Raw genomic sequence first — 21944 nt, 5'->3', positions numbered from 1 at the left:
GGTCAAGACTGAATACTGAAGAAGTATAGGAAATCTGTCCTATCCATGTACCTGTCTAAATGTTTCTTAAATGTTGCGATAGTACCTGCCTCACCTACCTCTGGCAGCTCGTTCCATACACCCACCACCCATTGTGTAAAAAAGTTGCACCTCAGGTTCCTATTAAATCTTTCTACCCTCACCTTAAATCTATGTCCTCTGGTCCTCGATTCCCCTATTCTGGGCAACATTTACCCGATCTATTCCTCTCATGATTTTGTACACATTCATTTGAAATAAAAAATTCACAAAGTCCTGGAGTAACTCAGCGGGTCAGGCAGCATCTCTGGAGAACGTGGATAGGTGATGTTTCGGGTCAGCACCCTTCTTCAGACTCTTCGGAGTATCTCCAGCACTTTGTGTCTTTTTTTAATAAACCAGCATCTGCAGTTCCTTTCTGCACACTGGCTTGCCTGAAGAAGGGCCTGAAGAAGGGGCTCGACCCGAAAGGTCACCTATTTCTTTTCCGCCTGACACGCTGAGTTACTCCATCATTTTGCATCTATCTCCAGCTTGTCTAACTTGGGCTGAACCGTGTTGGAGGTAACGAGCATCCAGTGAACTGCTGCCTGGCATTTAGATGCCAGAATAAAGCAGCTCCTACGTTGAATTATTGATTGATTGATTGATTGATTGATTGGTTGATTGAAAGATACAGCATGGAAACAGGCCCTTTGGCCCACCGAGTTCATGCCGACCATCCATCACCCATTCGCACTAGGGGTAATTTGCCGAGGTCAATTAATTTACAACCTCACACAATTCTTTGGGGTGCGGGAGGAAACCAGAGTACCTGGAGGAAACCAATGTGGTCACAGGAAGAATGTGGAAACTCCACATAGACAGCACCCACGGTCAGGATAAAAATTTCTCCTCATCTTAGTTCGAAATGGCATCACGTTAGTCAACGTTCATACCACTAGGTTGTAAGCTGCCCAAGTGAAATATGAGGTGCTATTCCTCCAATTTTTGCAGGGCCTCACTCTGGCAATGGAGGTGGCCCAGGACAGAAAGGTCAGTATGGGAATAGGAAAGGAAAATGTTTGGCACTTGGGAGATCGCGTACACCAAGGCAGACTCCATCTGCAGTTCTGTCTAGGGTAATTTTCTCAACATAACTCAAACACAGTCTACACGATGCGTCTATCAGTGACCGTACACTGTAGCGCAGTCTTGGTATTTGTGCCACCATTTTAGAAATAATAGAACAGAAATTTGTCTGCATTATGAGAAGTCCATTATAGCCGACATGTGGAACCTTGTGCTTGTACAATGTGAGCCGTGCTGTCATAATCAAGGGGAACAACATGCATGGAGCTTTTTGCTCCACCGGCTCCACCACCTTAAGCCAGAGGAGATGGTCACTGTTAGAGGGAATTTGGGGTTTTACCTCTACCTTGAATCTGGCTTCATGTGGGACTGAGTTGCCCTCTTAATTGATTAGTATGGTTGGCAGGGGTTATGGGGTGAAGGCAGGAGAATGGGGTTGAGAGGGAAGATAGATAAGTTTATAAATTGCATGAGCAGAATTAACCCATTCCGCCCATCAAGTCAACTCTGCCATTCAATCCTAGACATCTATCTTTACCTCTCAACACCATTCTCCTGCCTCCTCTCCATAACACTTGACATCTGAACTAATCAAGAACCTATCAATCTCCACCTATAAAATATCCATTGGCTTGGCCTCCATAGCCATCCGTGGCAATGAATTCCACCGATTCACCACCCTCTGACTAAAGAAATTCCTCCTTGTCTCCTTTCTAAAGGTACGTCCTTTTCTGAGGCTATGGCCTCTGGTCCTAGACTCTCCCCAAAACATCGACTTCACATCCACTCTAACCCGGCCTTTCATTATTCAGTAAGATCAGCCATGATTGAAAGGCAGAGTAAACGATGGGGCAAATGGGCCGAATTCTGCTCCTAGAACCTTATGAATTTAATTACATCTGAGATAGGAACAGACACAACAAACATCGCGTAAAGCAGTGGTGAGGTTCTCAACCAAATTGGTTTATGTAATGAGTCTGTCCCACTTACGCGACTTTTTCGGCAATTGCCTGCACCCGTCATAGGTCGCCGTCAATGTTCAACATGTTGAAAATTCGTGGTGACCAGAAAGACGCTACGACTCTTTGGGCGACTGAGGAGACCACTCACGACCATACAGGTGACACCCCGGCGACATGTCGCGGGGGTGAAGCCTGTATGGTCGTGAGTAGTCACCCAAAGAGTCGTACCTTGTTCTGGTCGCCGCTAGATTTTCAACATGTTGAAAATTTTCGGAGACCTGCTGCGACTATAACGGGTGCTGGCAAGTCGTCGAAAAAATCATGTAAGTGGGACAGGCCCATAAGGTCTTAATGGTGTGCTGGGAGTTAACTACGCATAGATTGGTAACTACATTTCCAACATTGCAACATAAACTCTCTTCAAAATTATGTAACAGACTGTAACTGGGCAGCACAGTGGCACAGTCTCACAGCGCCAGAGACCAGGTTCAATCTTGACTTTGGGTGTTCCCCTGAGTGAAGTTTTCACATCCTCCCAGTGATCATGTGGGTTTTCTTCAGGTGCTCTGGTTTCCGCCTACATTCCAAAGATGTGTGATCTTTTTGGGTTAATCGGCCTCTGTATATTGCCTCTAGGGTGCAATGATAGGACGAGTACGTGAAATAACATGGAACTAATGTGAACCTGTGATCGATGGTCAGTGCGAACTCGGTGGGCCGAACGCCCTGTTTCCATGCTGTATCTCTAAACTAAAAGTGAACTAAAGTAAACTGCGCCACAGGCCAGAATGTCCTGGTGTTTACATAGGGTGTTAAAATGAGCCAAGAACTTTCTTCACCGAAGGACGGACCTTTCTCGAAAATTCAGGTTCCTTCCCTGGACTGATTTAATTCTTTGCACGGCGCTATTTCTGGTGCAGTTTTCGTATCTTGGAGAGAAGGCTCACATGCATTATTTATCAGACTGCCTTCTTCACAGAGAATTGCTCATTTGCAGAGTTAGATAATGCAAAGTATTATCTCTGGCCTCCCAGGGATCTGCTGAAAACAGTAGATGCATATCTGCTCTCAGGTGGCAGTCTACAATTATACACCATGGTTTAACAATGATTCCCAGTGATGGGTATGCTATCATTTAGGGGCATGGCATGTATCCAAAAGGAAACCTACAGAGACTTATTCAGATATTTTAGATTTTTCAAACAAAATTGCTGATCCTCTAGACCCAAGGAACTGCAGGTGTTGGTTTACAAAAAATATACGAAATGCCGGAGTAACTTTAGACTTCAGAGGTGCAGCATGGAAACAGGCCCTTCGACCCACCGAGTCTGCCCTGAACAGCGATAACCTGTACACTAGCACTATCCTGCACATGCGGGACAACTTACAATTTTACAGAAGCCAATTAACCTCCAAAACCTGCACGTCTTTGGAGTGTGTGAGGAGACTGGAGCATCCGGAGAAATCCCACGTGGTCACGGGGAGAACGCACAAGTTCTATACAAACAGCACCCGCAGTCAGAATCGAACCCAGGTCTCGGTCGAGAAACCGAGAGTAAGGTCTAAGAGTAAAGTCTCGAGGAGGTTGAGGGGTAGCCTGATGGAGGTGTACATAACTCCAAGGGGCATAAATGGGGTAGATGGTCAGAATCGAGAGTGAAGGGAATGTCAAGAGCTTAGGTGGACCGTCAAGAACGATTGGGAGACCCAGCAGCATGGAAGGGGTGCAGCGACAGGCAGAAGATCGGACTGCTCGGTGAACTTTTTCAGCGCCGGAAACGTGGCGACACTCGTGTACTGCCTGGATGAGGTCTGCTATATGATTTTACCAAGTTGCATGAAAAACAAAGCATTTCACTGTACATCGGTGCATGTGACAATAAAGTATAATCGATTCATTCATTTAATTAATTTTTTACCCAGGGTGGGGGGTTGTGAAGTTGTCCTCCCGTAGATCAATCATACCAGACCTGTTTCCCTGCTCCTTCCCCAAAGCCTGGTAAATTATTCACTCTCAAGAGACAAACGACAATAGGCAATAGGTGCAGGAGTAGGCCATTCGGCCCTTCGAGCCAGCACCTATCCAGTGCCTATCCAGTTCATTTTGGAAAGCCCTTTTATTTATCCATTATTCTTACTGGCAGTGGATCCCATTGCATTAACAGTAATGAACAATAACAGTCATAGAGTTATAGAATGATGATAAATGATAGAAGACCTGTCGGCCCATCAAGTCTATGCTGACCAACGATGTTACACAAATCCTACATTAATCTCATTTTTTTTACTCTCCTCACATTCTCTACAACGGAATGAAGAATGAAGAAGGCTCCATATGACTCGAAGCATTACTTATCCATGTTGCCAGAGATGCTGCCTGCCCCACTGAGTTACTCCAGCATTTTGTGTCTATCTTTCATTATAGCTAATACACTGTTTAATGGAGCCATGCAGCACTGAGTTCCACACTTCACCACTCCAGTGAGTACTGGTGACAAGATAAGTCCCCATGGTTTTTCTTTCAGTTACAAATTCCAAGAAAAAGTTTTTAAGCCAAAACTTAAAAAAGTATCAACATTGGAAGAGTGGTTGGGATGCTCCGGGGAGAAACACAGGCCGTTTTCAATGGATATCCTGACACTGACCTGTTCTCTCACGATAGTGTCACATTAACCTCTGCCGGCATCATCCTAAAGTTTTCAACACTAATCAATAACACAGCATTGGAACACGGCCTTTGGCCCGTCAAGTTGACACGGTGGCACAGCAGTAGATTTGCTGCCTTTCAGCACCCGAGACCCAGATTCGATCCTGATCACGGGTGCTGTCTGTACAGAGTTTGTACATTCTCCCCGTGGCCGAGTGGGTTTTCTCCAGGTGCTGCGGTTCCCTCCCACGGTCCAAAGAGGTGCAGGTTTGTAAGTTAATTGGCTTCTGTAAAATTGTCCTTGGTGTGTAGGATAGTGATAGTGTATGGGGTGATCATTGGTCAGCGCAGACCCGGTGGCTGAAGGGCTTGGTTCCATGTAGTATCCCTAAACTAAGCTGTAAAAGGTGCAAAGGATCGTTAATGGTCTTTTAAGTTGCGTTTGGAAGACGTTTAAAAACAAGTGAAAGTTGAAAATATAAATATAGTTGTAACTAATTCAGGGAGCACAGCTGGTAGAGCTGCCATTTACAAGAGCTAGAGTCCCAGGTTCGATCCAGACCTCAGGTGTTGTCTGTGTGGAGTTTGCACATTCTCCTTGTGTCTATGGCAGCTCTACCAGCTGTGCTGCCACAATTAGTTACAACTAATATCATATTTTCAACTGCTGATAACTTTCACTCGTTTAAATGCTGCTTCCCGAATGCCATTGTAAATCGATCACACTGTTTTACAGCTGGCAAAAAGCTTTGGGAGGGGAGAGGGACAGCACGAATAGTATGGCCTCAGTGCATGACAGTGGAGCCTCAGGCCATGTTGCCCGTACCTGGGATACCCCATTAGTGTGGTATTGCTTAAGGGACAGACCACAGAAGATGATTCCAGGTGATGGTACTGTCCACATAATACAATACAATACAATACAATACAATAACACTTCATTAGCCAAGTATGTTTTGCAACATATGAGGAATTTAATTTACCAAATCATTCATACGATTAAAAAGCCACGGAACACACAAAATACATTTTAACATAAACATCCACCACAGTGACTCCTCCACATTCCTCACTGTGATGGAAGGCGAAAAAAAGTTCAAATCTCTTCCCTCCTTTGTTCTCCGCGGTCGGGGGCATTGAGCCTTCCGTTGACGGGACGATCTTGACTGCCGTAGCCGGCGGCATTTATACCCTCCGCATAAGGGCGATCAGCTCCCTGCACCAAGTGTGTGGACTCCGGGTCGGGCCGTCGAAACTTCTGCATCGTTGGAGCTACCCAACATCTACGGCCGTTCCCGAGACTGCGAGCTCTGATGTAAATTCCGCAGGCCGCGGTTGGCGCGATCCCAGGCAAGGGATCGGCTCCGATATTAAATCCACGCCCTGCGGTGTTGCTCTAAGTCAGTCCTCCAGCTCCAGGATGTTAGGCCGCAGAGCGACCAGAGATACGATCTGGAAAACCAGTTGCATCTCCAGCAAGGTGGGAGATTGAAAAAAGGTTTCCCTCGATCCCCCCTCCCCCAACACTCACATAAAACAAATCGGAGAACATTTACACAAACTTTATAAATGCACTAAAAATAACAAAAATAGAAGAAAAAACAGGCAGACTGTTGGCGGGGCTGCCAATCGTGCGGAGCCCCTGGTGGTACATGAAGATTAAACTCCATCATCTATAATGGCCAGGAAAAGCAAAGGATGCCTCTGGAACATGGAAGCACTGAGTAATGAGGGCTTGCTGATGCACCCGGCAGTTTAACTCCACTTGGTGTAACAGTGTGTAAAAGGCAATCATTCCAAAATCCTAGGAGTCCATTAATCCTGAAACTTTACCTCACCTGATCCAACAATGATAATAAATCCAATCGGTGTTAATGATTTTCATTTATCATAGCAGCAATGTCAAGTGTATCTTCAGGGACTCAGAATCCCTGAGAGACTGTGTATTATAATAATATAAAATCTCAAATAATTTATTCTTGAGGGACGGTTGAATAGATGGGCACACCTGGTCATAAGTTCATAGGTTATAGGACCAGAATGTGGCCATTCAGCCTATCCAGTCTACTCCGCCATTCAATCATGGCTGATCTATCTCTCCCTCCCAACCCCATTCTCTTGCCTTCTCCTCATAACCCCTAACACCCATACTAATCAAGAATCTATCAATCTCCACCTTAAAAATATCTATTGACTTGGCCTCCACAGCCATCTGTGACAATGAATTCCACAGATTCACCAGCCTCTGACTAAAGAATACTAAGCATATCTGGACAGATGGTTTCTTGCCTTCCATCTGCTAGATGAATTGCCAGTTGAATAAATGTATTGCATGTTCTAGCTTTAGTTTAGCTTAGAGATACAACATGGAAATGAGCTAACATCGACTAACAGAGTCCACACCGACCATCGAGTACCCATCCCCACTAGTTCTATGTTATCCCACTTTCACATCCACTGCCAACCCACGTTACTGAGGCCACCTCCAAACCCTAAACCTACAAACCCGGCCATTTTAGTTTAGTTTAGAGATACAGCGCGGAAACAGGCCCTTCGGCCAACTGAGTCAGCACTGACCAGTGATCCTTGTACACTAGCACTATCCTTTAGTTTAGTTTAGTATAATGTCACGTGTACCGAGGTACAGTCAAAAACTTGTGTTGCATGCTAACCAGTCAGCGTAAACACCATACATGATTACAATCGACAGCCACAGCTACAGATACATGATAAAGGGAATAATGTAATGGAACAAAGTCCGATTAAAGATAGTCTGAGGGTCTCCAATGAGGTAGTAAGTAGCTCTAGTTGTTGGTAGGATGGTTCAGTTGCCTGATAACAGCTGGGAAGAAACTCTCTCTGAATCTGGAGATGTGCATTGTCACACTTCTAGACCTCTTACCTGATGGGAGAAGAGGGAGTAACGAGGGTGAGATTCGTCCTTGATTATGCCGGTGGCCTTGCTGAGGCAGTGTTTGGTGTGAGGTCACAGGGAGAACCTGCAATCTCCACACAGATAGCACCCGAGGTCAGGATCGAACATGGGTCTCTGGTGCTGTGAGGCACAGCTCTACCAATTGCCCACAGTGCTGCCAGCTGTGCAGGACACTCAGAACATCCAACCCCCAGCCCACCCCTTACACTTACCGTTGATCCACTCAGCCTCAACATCATGAACCTTGAATTCTTCAGTGAAGAGATCGTCGATGGTGACTTTCGCCTTCAAGGCCAGGCTGTTGTCTTCAACTGTGGACAGATGCAAACAACACATGGCAACGTTAGATACACCCACAATCGCAGAGGCAGGCAACATGAGAAAAAGGCCCGGGGCAAAATAAAGAGTTGTTCCCGTGTTTTGAAATTGCTTAAATTGAATATTTAATAACCTAACGACGTAGTGGGAGATGTGTTGCAATTTCAAGAACGTTACCACCAATTATTCCATCAGCACTTTCACCTTTGCCAGCAACAGCCTTGTCTAAAGAAAACTCTCGACCTGAAATGTTACCTACTCCTTTCCTCCAGAGATGCTGCCTGAAGGGTCTCAACCCGAAACGTTACCCATTCCGTTTCTCCAGTGATACATAGAAACATAGAAACATAGAAATTAGGTGCAGGAGTAGGCCATTCGGCCCTTCGAGCCTGCACCGCCATTCAATATGATCATGGCTGATCATCCAACTCAGTATCCCGTACCTGCCTTCTCTCCATACCCTCTGATCCCCTTAGCCACAAGGGCCACATCTAACTCCCTCTTAAATATAGCCAATGAACTGGCCTCAACTACCCTCTGCGGCAGAGAGTTCCAGAGTTCCAGAGATGCTGCATTTTTTGTCTATACGCTGCCTGGCTTGCTGCGTTACTCCAGCATTTTGAGTCTATCATCAGCCTAGAGTTTTATATATCAATAAAAGAGCATCAATATAGGCCCTTCAGCCCATCAAATCTATGCTGGCCATTAAGTAAGTACGAATATGTTTATTTTGGTCCTGGTCATTTGACAATTAAATACTCTTAACTCTTAAATGTTATAGAGTTACAGTCATAGAATCAAACGGTGAGGAAACAGGCCCCCTTCGACCCAACTTGCCCAGACCAACCACATGCCCCATCTACACGAGTCCCATCTGCCTGCATTTGACCCATATCCATCTAAACTCATCCTATCCATGTACTTGTCTAAATGTTTCTTAAATGTCAGGATTGTACCTGTCTCAACTACCTCCTCCGGGAGTTCATTCCATACACCCACCACCACCCTTTGTGTAAAAAAGTCACCCCTCGTGTTCCTATTAAATCTTTCCACCCTCACTTTAAACCTCTGTCCTCTGGTTCTCAAATCCCCTACTCTGGACAAGAGACTCTGTGCATCCATCCGATCTATTCCTCTCTTGATTTTGTATTCCTCTATAAGGTCATCCCTCATCCTCCTGCGCTCCATGGAACTGAGCCCTAGCATGCTCAGCCTCTCCCTGTAGCCCAGACCCTCGAGTCCTTGCAGCATCCTCATTGTTACTGTGGTCGCCTGCTCTGTCAGCTCATTCCAGATACTAACTACTCTTTGTAAGGAAAGATTATCCCTCCTGCCTCTCACTTCAAATCCATGCTCCCTGTTTCAGTCATCCCTCCAATGGGGAATAGAGTTTGACTCTCCACCGTGACGATGCATTTCACAATTTTACATTTCTCTGTCATGTCAGAGATTATTATCTGAATGGTGTTCAAGAAAGAACTGCAGATAAGATCGAAGGTACACAAAAATGCTGGAGAAACTCAGCGGGTGCAGCAGCATCTATGGAGCGAAGGAAATAGGCGACGTTTCGGGCCGAAATCCTTCTTCAGACTGATGGGGGGTGGGGGCGTGGAGAAAAAAAGAAAAAGGAGGAGGAGCCCGAGGGCGAGGGGATGGGAGGAGACAGCGCGAGGGTTAAGGAAGGGGAGGAGACAGCAAGGGCTAGTAACATTGGGAGAATTCAATGTTCATGCCAATCGGACGCAAGCAACCCAGGCGGAATATATGAGGTGCTGTTCCTCCAATTTCCGGTGTTGCTCACTCTGGCAATGGAGGAGACCCAGGACAAAGAGGTCGGATTGGGAATGAGAGGGGGTGATGTCAGGTTAGGAAAAGGGCAGGTGCAACGAGACCTGGGTGTCCTTGTTCATCAGTCACTGAAAGTAAGCATGCAGGTACAGCAGGCAGTGAAAAAAGCTAAGGGGATGTTGGCCTTCATAACAAGAGGTGTTGAGTATAGGAGCAAAGAGGTCCTTCTGCAGTTGTACAGGGCCCTAGTGAGACCACACCTGGAGTATTGTGTGCTGATTTGGTCTCCTAATTTGAGGAAGGACATTCTTGCTATTGAGGGAATGCAGCGTAGGTTCACGAGATTAATTCCTAGCATGGCGGGACTATCATGTGATGAAGGAATGGTGCGACTGGGCTTGTATTCACTGTAATTTAGAAGGATGAGAGGGAATCTTATAGAAACATATAAAATTATAAAAGGACTGGACACGCTAGATGCAGGAAACATGTTCCCGATCTTGGGGGAGTCCAGAACCAGGGGTCACAGTTTGACAATAAAGGGTTGGGCCATTTAGAACTGAGATGAGGAAAATCTTTTTTCACACAGAGAGTGGTGAATTTGTGGAATTCTCTGCCTCAGAAGGCAGTGGAGGCCGACTCACTGGATGCATTCACAAGAGAGTTAGATAGAGCTCTTAGGGCTAGCAGAATCAAGGGATTTGGGAAGAAGGCAGGAACGGGGTACTGATTGTGGATGATCAGCCATGATCACATTGAATGGCGGTGCAGGTTCGAAGGGCTGAATGGCCTACTGCACCTATTTTCTATGTATCTATGTATCCTTCACTAGAGGGAAAATATACCATGAAATATCTTGTGATAAGCCTTCCAATCCTGGCAACATCCTTATGAATCTTATAATTTAGTTTAGAGGTGCAACATGAAAACAGGCCCTTCGGCCCACTGAGCTCACGCCAACCGTTGATCACCCATTTCACACTGGTCCTACATTATCCCACTTTCTCATCCACTCTTTGCACCAAGAGCAATTTACAGAAGTCAATTAACCTACAGACCTGCACGTCTTTGCAATGTGGGAGGATACTGGAGCAGCCGGAGAAAATGCACGCGGTCACAGTGAGAACATGCAAACTCCATACAGACAGCATCCGAGGTCGGGATCGAACTCGGGTCTCTGGCATTATGAGGCTGCAGCTCTGCCAGCTGTGCCACTGTGCCGCCACAACCTGTCTAGCTTACTGTATATCTCGCGTAAAGATATTCTTAGAGGCATATGAAGCATGGAAACAGATCCTTCAGCCCATCTTGCCCATGGTAACCAAGATGCCCATGACACTAGTCCCACCTGCCCACATTTGGCCCATTCCCCACCATGCCTTTCCTACCAATGAACCTGTGAAAATTAGTTTTAAATGTTGTCACTCTTTTAAAGAGATGGGAATTAAGAAATCACAATTATTTCATCTGTTTGCAGAATTTGAAGGGTTCTGACCCAAAACATCAACTGTCCATTTCCTTCCACAGATGCTGCCTAACATTGCCTGAGTTCCCCAGCAGTTTGTTTGCCGATCTCTGAGCATTGTTTGTTTTTCTTGTCAAATAAAGCCGCATGGGAATGTAAGGGAGGGAGTGGGACAGAGGTGAAAATGGAAGGATAGGAAATGAGAATGAACACAAGCAAATGGAGGCAAGAGGAGAAGATAAAAGAAGAAAAAATTGGAAGATAAAGCCTGGGAAGAAAATAAAGGAATGATAACTCAATAAGCTTTGAAGACCCAATGTAATGGCAATTTCTTAACTTTCCAATGTCCATCTTTTGATCACCACTACCAATCGGGGATGTAGACGAGATATAGCTTACGCACTAGCAGATAGTAAAAACAAATCTTCCAGTCGCTATTTTTTGATTAATTCGTCTGTTTCATCCGTATCGTGTCGTGTAGAGTTGTGTGGCACCGTGTGGTAAAAACTGTTGTCTCCACCATCCCTTGAGGCTAAACTGACTGCCCACTCTTTGTGGCTACGCCAGCCTCCTCAGATGTAGATACGCCCTTCTACGTATCAAACCCCACCCACAAGCATACAAAAAAGATAAAACTAGAAATATCTAGACATGGCTATAATATACTAACAGCAACTAACATAAGCATAAATGGTTCCCACTACTGTCATCTGCTATATTTAGTGGGTAGCATTTACCTTTTAATTATTTATTCATTCATGAGATGTAAGCAGCCCTGGTACCAATTCCCCATCTTTAAATGGCCATGAATTATGTTAGACTATATCAGAGGGCAGTTAAATGTCAACCACATTGGTGGAGTCTGTGGGTCAGACTGAAAGAGGAAGGTAGATTCCTTTCCCTTGAAATGCACGAGTGAACAGTATATTTTTTTCTTCACAGAGTTACAGCGCAGTTGCAGCAGAAAGGGAGGTCATCAGCCTGTTTAGTTAATTCCTTCACCCACCTTCGTCCTTTGGGGCGGCACAGTGTCGCAGCGGTAGATTTGTTGCCTTACAGCTCCAGAGAACCGGGTTCGATTCTGACTACGGGTGCTGTCTGTACAGAGTTTGTACATTCCCCCTCTTCTCGCATGAGAGTTTTCCCCGGATGCTCCAGTTTCCCCCCACACTTCAAGGACGTGCAGGTTTGGAGGTTAAGTGACTTTGGTAATGATTGTAAAATTGTCCTTAGTGTGTAGGATAGTGCTGGCATATGTGGTGATCGTTGGTTGGTGTGGACTCGGCGGCTGAAGGGCCTGTTTCCGCACTGCATGTCTGAGTTAAAATCCCATCCCATCCCATCCCACTCCTTCACCCTCTCCTCATGGCTCCGCAAATACTTTCCCTGCTAATTTAATTTTAAATCCCACTTAATTTTGAATGATACCTTGTTATTTTGTGGATTCCATAACAGTTTTTGTTTATTCCAGATGTATCATAATAAATTAATTGAAATACTCCAATGCAGTGGTGGGAATTGAACTCACACTTCTGCAACATCAGTCAAGATGTCAGCATTCCCAGATCAGTATCTACGGTACAATGAAAATCTATTTGGAAGGATCAGTTGACTAATGTTTGAGGATGTCGAGTCTCAGCTATCCTTTAGACTTTAGAGATACAGCGTGGAAACAGGCCCTACGGCCCACTAAGTCTACGCCGACCAACGATCACACCGTACACTAACAGTAGCCTACACACTCGGGACAATTCACAATTTACAGAAGCCAATTAACCTACATACCTGCACGTCTTTGGAATGTGGGAGGAAACCGGAGCACAGGGAGAAAACCTACGTGGTCAGTGTGAGAATGTGCAAACTCTGCACAGACTGCACCCGCAGTCAGGAACACACTCAGGTCTCTGGTGCTGTGAGGCAGCAACTCTACCGCTGCCCCACTGTGCCATCTGCTTCTGTCAACGTCAGTCACGATGTCAGCATTACTAGACCAGTATCTACATGGTGCAATGAATATTTGTTTGGAAGAATCACTGAATAGTGTCTAGTCTCAGCTATCCTTGGGTAAGCCTTTACTGGATTGTTAAGTGAAGGTGTTAAACTCACTGAGCTTCTTGCCATATATTTTATCATGCTGATAAAAGCAAGGTATTAAATTGACAGTGTGATCCGTGTAAGCTTCCAGAATAGAACAGTCACTATGAAATGCTGGAGCAAACATTTGGAGAAGGTAACTTTCCATCTCCATGCATCTCGTGCAAAGTGTACTTTTGAACAGGTTCATACACAATGTCCATCTTTGTCCTGCCTCTCCCCTTGTCCAGCTTTCTTCTCTCTCCCCTCCCTACAATCAGTTTGAAGAAGGGCCCTGACCCGAAACATCGCTGATCCATGTTGTGTCGGAAGAAACTGCAGATGCTGGTTTACACAGAGGGTAAACACAAAATGCTGGAGTGACTCTTAGCGCTACAGGCAGCATCTCTGAATAGAAGAAATGGGTGACGTTTCAGGTCTAGTCAGACGACTCTCAGTTTGAAGGGTCTCATCCAGAAACGTCACCCATTCCTTCTATCCAGAGATGCTGCCACAAAGTGCTGTGTTACTCTAGCACTTTGTGTCCTATTGTGTAAACTAGCATCTGCAGTTCCTTGCTTCTACGAATACATTTGCAAGTTGTCGTTGGTTGATAAGTGATCATTGTGAATTCCTGCAACAGCTGAATGCTAATAACTTGGTTTGTGTCACAGTGGATTCTCTCATCTCTCTGAGCAAAGGGACTGACTGACTGGCACAGTCATCTGGGAGTTAAAATTGAGATCAGTGGGATTTGTTTTCGCACAGATCTGTAAATATTTTCCAAAGTACCATATTCAAAAGAGTTAGCACATTGCATTATTAAAATCTGCAACCACATGATTGATGCTTATCTGTTTAAAGACAGCAATGAAGTAAAAATACAGATGCATACAAAATAATAGATCAGAGCAGGTTTCACAAATTTCTTTTTGAAGACAAGAAGATGGTAATCGGGGCAGTGAGATGCAACATACACACAATACACACCAGCACGGAGCTTTATCTGCTATGTGTGTATCAGTGGAGACTGGACAACAATACCACAGACAATGGACACACTCAGACACACGCGCTCTCATGCACGAGATCTCACATCCTCGCACCACAAGGAAACATATCTCAAGTTTCCTCACATCCTCCCTCGACTTGCCTAACCAAATTGTGCAATTATGTTTCATCCAGCTATTTTGTTCACACCACTGCTCCATGCTCAGATGGGCTTCACTCATTCCATTCATGAGACGTGCCTGTCAATGGCCAAGCCATGATTTATTGTCCATCCTTACATGCCACTGAATTCAAAGGATGCATTTCTTTGCCTTTCACGGAGATGAAATCCGCACAGATTTAATGCATGTATACATAGTTATGAGGCGTTCTGCCCAAGGGCCGCTCCGAGCCCTGTCGCCTGCAGGCAGGCCAGATGAAACCTACGATTAGAGGCAGGGCAAGCTAGCTTTAGAGATACAGGGCGGAAGAAGATCCTTGGGCAACCATGTCCACGCCAACCATCGATCACCCGTACACCAGTTCTGTTTTCCCAGTTTCGCATACTACACACTAAAGGCAATTTACAGATGCCAATTAACCTACAAACTTTTAGCATGGATTTTCTAGGGATTATCTGTGGGGAAAAGGCGTGCCTTTGGAATGTGGGAGAAAGCTGGAGCACTCAGAGAAAACCCATGCATTCAGAGGGTGAACGTACATGCAACACCCGTAGTCAGGGTTAAACTCAGCGCTGTAAGGCAGCAACTCCACCACTCCACCACTGTGTTACCTAGCAAGAATTTTAATAGCATTTAGAATTTACTGAGAATAAACATTATACCTCAACTCCCAAGGGATATCCTTACTCTAGTTGCCGTGGAATTTGTGGTGTAGAGAGGTCTCTTGGGAGATTGAATACCATGTTTATTCCCAGTGAATTCTAAATGCTATTATAATGCTCTTCAAAACTTCCATTCTTTTCTCCAAAGGTTATATCTATCAGCGTGATTTTGTCCGCTTGGAGATGTATCATTTGTATTTGTCTTCTTTGCGCATTCTTTAACGTATCATGAGCATTTAATGGCATTGGGCCTGTACTCGCTAGAGTTTAGAAAGATGAGAGGTGAATCTCATTGAAACATCTAATAAGGCCTGGATAGAGTGGATGTGGAGAGGATGTTTCCAATCTAGGACGAGAGGGCACAGCTTCAGAATAAAAGGACGTACCTTCATAAAGGAGATGAGGAGAAATGTATTGTCAGATGTGGTGAATCTGGAGAATTCATTGCCACGGACAGTCAATGGATATTTGTAAGGTGTATATTGACAGATTCTGGATTAATACGGGTGTCAGGGGTTATGGAGAGAAGGCAGGAGAATGGGGTTGAGAGGGAAAGATAGATCAGCCATGACTTAATCGTGGAGTAGACTCAATCAGCCGAGTGGCCTAATTATGCTCCTGTGACTTATGACACCTCAGGACGGAAATGATCATTAAGCTTGTTCATGGATTTTCCAGAGTTTATATGTGGGAAAAGGCAGGAAAGGTTGTTTATCCCTCAGAGACACTGTTAATAATGGTGTTGCCATGGTAGCAACTCTAAAAAGAATTTTAAAGCAATGAGGCCAATATTATACAGAGTTCACCATCTGCTCTGCCTGCAGTTGGCCAGATACAAGCACTTCCAATCAATAGAGTTTCTGTGAGAAATAAAGAGGGAATTCTACTTGCATTCTGCTGCCAAATGCCTATCCACCTCCACTCCCATCACATCGTTGTTGAAGACATGAAACATGCACAACAGCAATTTGCATGTACTCTCACTAACTTAATCCACGGCATTTAATTTTTTCAGAGATACAGCATGGAAACAGTCCCTTTGGCCCACCAAATCACAACAACCACGCTGTTTGCTTGCATTTAGCCAAGGCGTCAGGAAAGATTAGTTTAGTTTAGTTAAATTTAGTTAAGTTTAGTTTAGAGAAATAGCATGGAAGGGGTGATCTTATATCTAATAGATCGGGTAAATGCAGAGTAGAGGAATCAAAAACCAGAGGACATGGGTTTAAGGTGAGGGGTGATAGATTTAATGGGAACCTGAGGAGTAACATTTTACACAATGGGTGGTGGGTGTATGGAACGAGCTGTCGGAGGAGGTAGTTGAGGCAGGTGCTATCGCAATGTTTAGGAAACATTTAGACAGGTACATGGATAGGACATGTTTAAAGGGATATGGGCCAAAAGCAGGCAAGTGGGAACAGTGTAGATGGGGCACGTTGGTCAGTGCAAGCAAGTTAAGGGCCTGTTTCCACGCTATATGAATCTATTTACAAGGTTGCAGATGATACAAAGGTGGCTGTGATTAAGAATATGGAATAAGATGTTACGAGGCTTCAAGGGGATTCAAACAAGTTGAATGAGTGGGTGAGAACATGACATTATACAGAAAAATGTGAGGTCATCCAATTTGGTGTACATAACAGAAACATGTAGTATTTGTTAAATGGTGAAAGTTTAGTTTAGTTTAAAGATACAGTGTGGAAACAGGCCATTCAGCCCACTGAGTCCACGCCAACCATTTGTCACCCCCCATCCGCTCATTTCTCTGTTACCCCAGTTTCACATCCTACACACCAGGGGCAATTTACAGAGGTCGATTCAACCACAAAACTGCATGTCTTTGGAATTTTCATAAGTTCATAAGATTAGAGTAGAATTAGGCCGTTCGGCCCATCAAGTCTATTCTGTCATTCAATCTATCTTTCGCTCTCAAGCCCAAATGTGGGAGGAAACCGGAGCACTCAGAAAAACCCCCATGTGGTCACAGGGAGAACGTACAAACCCTGTACTGACAGCACCTGTAGTTAGAATTGAACCTGGGTGTGTGCTGCTGTAAGGCAGCAACTCTACTGTTGCACGACAGTGCTGCCAAGGGTAGGTTGGGTAATGTGATATTCAAAGGAACCCGGGTGTAGCTGTACACATGTTCACAAGGTAAGTGATTAGGAAGGCAAATGGACCTTTATTACAAGAAGGTTGGAATGCCAGAGTAAAGCCCCTGTCCCAATGTTACAAAATTTTGAGAGTTTAGTCTGCAATTTATCCAAGAGATAAAGCTAACAATAAGTTTAAACAAAATAACTTTCATAACTCGTGGTATTTTCATCGGAAATTAGCAGTATTGATTTTCAATTTACAAAAAAGCTGTGTTGATAGTCAAAAGCCCATTTTTTAACATTTTTAAATAGCCTAAGTCCAAAGATTATTGACAAAAAACTTCATGATTTTTATATCTAATTTACATTAATTTATAGGCCAAATGGAAGGAATTTAGTGTTCAATTGCTGTAAATAAATGCCCATTTAAATCGGCGCTAGTGGGTTTTGAACCCGAGTACCATCGCGCGTTAGCCTCAAATGAGAAAAATACTGCGGGATATAAAAAGCCCAAAATGAACTACTCGCTATAGAAAACTTTATAGACAGGGTTATATATATGCCCACGAGTACTCCGACCCGTACCTGCGGAATCCAGAGTAATTTAAAACATTATAACTATCGAGGCCTATAAAGCTAATATACCCACGGGTCTTTTTTCGTTAATTTTAACTAGGGGGATCTGCTAGAACAGCCTTAGGTTTTAAACTCCAAACATCGTGGGACATGGCTGAGGGCAGATTCCCATTGAGGTAGGTTTTGTAACATCATGTTTACCCAATTGATCTACGGTTTAAAAAAATAATCAAACTCGTGGTAGTCACGAGTTTTTTTGGACCATTGTTGGCAAAATCAGAATTGTTGTCGTTTTCTAACACAGGATGTTCTTAGCCTGAGCGAGTTTGATTTTATTTTAACTCGGGGGAGCTCTTGGGTAAACTCGTATCGTGGGACAGGGGCTTAAGGAAGTCATGTTGCAATTGTCCAGGACCTAGTGAGTGCTTTTGGACCATTGGGCATAGTGTTGTCTTTTCTAACACAGGATGTTCTTAGCCTGAGCGGCTAAGAACAAAGATTCGCTGGACAGCTACTAAGGATGGTGTGTTTGTCACATGATCAGAGATTGTTTTTTTTAAAATAATGTTTAGTTTAGTTTATAGACACAAACTGCTGGAGTAACACAGCGGGTCAGGCAGCATCCCTTGAGAAAAAGAATGGGTGACGTTTCAATAGACAATAGACAATAGGTGCAGGAGTAGGCCATTCGGCCCTTCGAGCCAGCACCGCCATTCAATGTGATCATGGCTGATCATCCACAATCAGTATCCCGTTCCTGCCTTCTCCCCCTATCCCCTGACTCCGCTATTTTTAAGAGCCCTATCTAGCTCTCTCTTGAAAGCATCCAGAGAACCCGCCTCCACCGCCCTCTGAGGCAGAGATTTCCACACACTCAACAATCTCTGCGAGAAAAAGTGTTTCCTCGTCTCCGTTCTAAATGGCTTATTCCTTATTCTTAAACTGTGGCCCCTGGTTCTGGTCTCCCCCAACATCGGGAACATGTTTCCTGCCTCTAGCGTGTCCAAGCCTTTAACAATCTTATATGTTTCAATGAGATTCCCTCTCATCCTTCTAAACTCCAGAGTGTACAAGCCCAGCTGCTCCATTCTCTCAGCGTATGACAGTCCCGCCATCCTGGGAATTAACCTTGTAAACCTACGCTGCACTCTCTCAATAGCAAGAATGTCCTTACTCAAAATAGGGGACCAAAACTGCACACAATACTCCAGGTTTCAGGTCAAGACCCTGCTTCAGATTAAGAGTCAGGGGGAGAGGGTAATTAGAGGTATGAAAAGAGAACAAATGAAGGAAAGGTATGAAAAGGACATATCAAAACCAGAAATGATGATCAAGGAATGATAGAGTCCACAATGGTCCATTGTGATAACGAGTAGATACAAACAGTGAAACTAAGCAGGACGACAGCGAAACTAGTAGGACGTTTATGGTAGGGAAGGGATGGAGAGAGAGGGAATTTTCGACTAATTTCAACAGGATGACACTGGCGCAAAAGCAGAGAAACCCGGGTTTGATCCTGATATCAGATGCTGTCTGCACAGAGTTTGTACGGTCTTCCCGTGACCGCGTGGATCTTCTTCGGATGCTCCGGTTTCCTCCCACATTCCAAAGACTTTCAAGTTTGTAAGTTAATTGGCAACTGTCAATTGTCATAGAAATGTAGAAAATAGGTGCAGGAGGAGGCCATTTGGCCCTTCGAGCCAGCACCACCATTCATTGTGATCATGGCTGATCATCCACAATCAGTAACCCGTTCCTGCCTTTTCCCCATATTCCTTGATTCCACTAGAGCTCTATCTAACTCTCCTATAAATTCATCCAATGAATTGGCCTGTACTGCCTTATGTGGCAGAGAATTCCACAAATTCACATCTCTCTGGGTGAAAAAGTGTTTTTCTCATCTCAGTTTTATATGGCTTCCCCTTTATTCTTAGACTGTGGCCCCTGGTTCTGGACTCCCCCAACATTGGGAACATGTTTCCTACATCTATCTTTAGTCCATTTATAATGTTATACATTTCTATATGATCCCCTCTCATTCTTCTAAATTACAGTGAATACAAGCCCTGTCTTTCCAATCTTTCCTCATATGACAGTCCCACCATCCTGGAGATTAACCTCGTGAACCTACGCTGCACCGCCTTAATAGCAAGGATGTCCTTTCTCAAATTTGGAGACGGAAATTGCAAACAATACTCCAGATATAGTCTCAACAGGGCTCTGTAAACTGCAGAAGGACTTCTTTACCCATATACTCAAATCCTCTCATTATGAAGTAAACATGCAGGTTCAGTCCCTGGTGTGTTGGATGGAACTAGTACATGGGTAATCGTTGGTCGGCATGGACTTGGTGGGCTGAAGGGGTTGTTTCCACACTATCTTTAAACTAAACTAAACCTCACAGCACCAGGGTCCTGGGTTTGATCCCGATTTCAGGTGCTGTCTCTGTGGAGTTCGCAGGTTTCCCCTGTGAGTGCATGGGTTTCCTCTCATATTCCATAGACATGCACGCTTGCATGTTAATTAGCCTCGGTAAAATTGCCTGTACTGTGGTTGCGATAGTGGGGTAATGAAACAACTGGTGTGAATGGGTGATCGATGTCAGCATGGACTCGGTGTGCCAAAGGGCCTGTTTTCATTCTGCGTCTCTGAACTTGAAACCTGCGATGAATGGAATGCTCAGTCGTTCCAACAAGCATAAACTGAGATTTAGTTTTAGTTTTTAGAGATATAATAATGTAGAAACAGGCCCACCGAGTCCGTGCTGACCTACGATCACCCATACACTAGTTCCATCCTAAGCAACAGGAACAACTTACAGAAGCAAATTAACCTACAAACCTGTACGCCTTTGGAGTGTGGGACAAAAACCAGAGCATCTGGAGAAAACCTACGCGGTCACAGGGAGAACGTACAAACTTTGTACAGACTGCACCTGTAGTCAAGATCGAACCCGGGTCTACAGTGCTGCAGTGGTACACCACTGTGCTGCTCCAAATACAAAATGAGATCTATTTTTAAAAATACTAGTTCTTGGAACATTAACATTTACACGTGTCATCCAAAGCTAACAGAATGCTCATTGCATGAAGAGTTGAATACAAAAGTGAGAATACTAATGGGTCAATTATACAGTTCACAGCCCTCCTCTGGAGGACTGAATATGTTATATGGGAAACAAAAGATGCAATGCTGAGGCTTTATAAGGTGCTGGTCAGACCACATTTGGAATATTGTGAGCAGTTTTGGGCCCCATATCAGAGGAAGGATGTGCTGGCATTGGAGAGGGTCCAGAGCAGGATTACGAGAATGACCCCAGGTATGATTGGGTTAACATATGATGAGCCTTTGAAGGCACTGGGCCTGTACTCGCTGTAGCTTAGTGGGATGAGGGGTGACCTCATTGAAACTTACTGAATTGTGAAAGGCTTGGATAGAGTGGATGTGGAGAGGATGTTTCCACTAGTGGGACAGTCTAGGACCAGAGTCACAGCCTCAGAATAAAAAGACGTACCTTCAGAAAGGAGATGAGGAGGAATTTCTTTAGTCACAGGGTGGTGAACCTATGGAATTCATTGCCACAGAAAGCTATGGAGGCCAAGTAAATGGAGATTGATAGATTCATGATTAATAAGGGTGTCAAGGATCAAGCTAAGAATGCAGGAGAATCAGGCTGAGAGGGAAAGATAGATCAGCCATGATTGAACGGTGGAATAAACTTCATGGGCTGAATGGCACAATTCTGCTCCCATAACTTATGAACATGAACCTATGAAAAGAAACTACAGATTTTAGAATCATGGCAAAATGTTGCACTCCTGTTTAAAATGGAATGAAATAAACCAACAAAGATACCCATATAAGTTGTACAGGACACAGGTGAGATTTGTTCATCCTGCTATAGGAAATATGCTAAACTGAAATCAATGCAGAGAAGATTTACGATGATGTTGGCAGGTCTTGTGGGTCTGAGCTATCGGGAGAGGTTGGACATTAGGATTTCATTCCTTGGAGCACAGGAGGCTGAGGGGTCTTCTAGCAATGTACCAAATCATGTGGAGAATAGATAGGGTGAATGCACAGAGTCGTTTAGCCAGAGTAAGGGAATCAAGAACCAGAATCCATAAATTTAAGGCGAGATGGAAAAGATTTAATGAGATC

The 21944-nt window shown here is 44.4% G+C and overlaps 1 protein-coding gene across 3 annotated transcripts in view; it reads right to left on the bottom strand.

Annotated features, from left to right (window-relative positions):
- Positions 1 to 21944, bottom strand: part of dpp6a (dipeptidyl-peptidase 6a) — a 664537-nt gene that overhangs the window by 245500 nt on the left and 397093 nt on the right. For all 3 annotated transcript variants that reach the window (XM_055664215.1, XM_055664233.1, XM_055664224.1), the window contains exon 3: positions 7846 to 7944. In XM_055664215.1, coding sequence (XP_055520190.1) covers positions 7846 to 7944 — 99 coding nt within the window. The remainder of the gene's footprint in view (positions 1 to 7845; positions 7945 to 21944) is intronic.

The sequence above is a fragment of the Leucoraja erinacea genome, chromosome 2 (genome assembly GCF_028641065.1).
Source record: "Leucoraja erinacea ecotype New England chromosome 2, Leri_hhj_1, whole genome shotgun sequence".
NCBI lineage: Eukaryota > Metazoa > Chordata > Chondrichthyes > Rajiformes > Rajidae > Leucoraja > Leucoraja erinaceus.
This window is presented reverse-complemented; position numbering and strand designations above follow the sequence as displayed.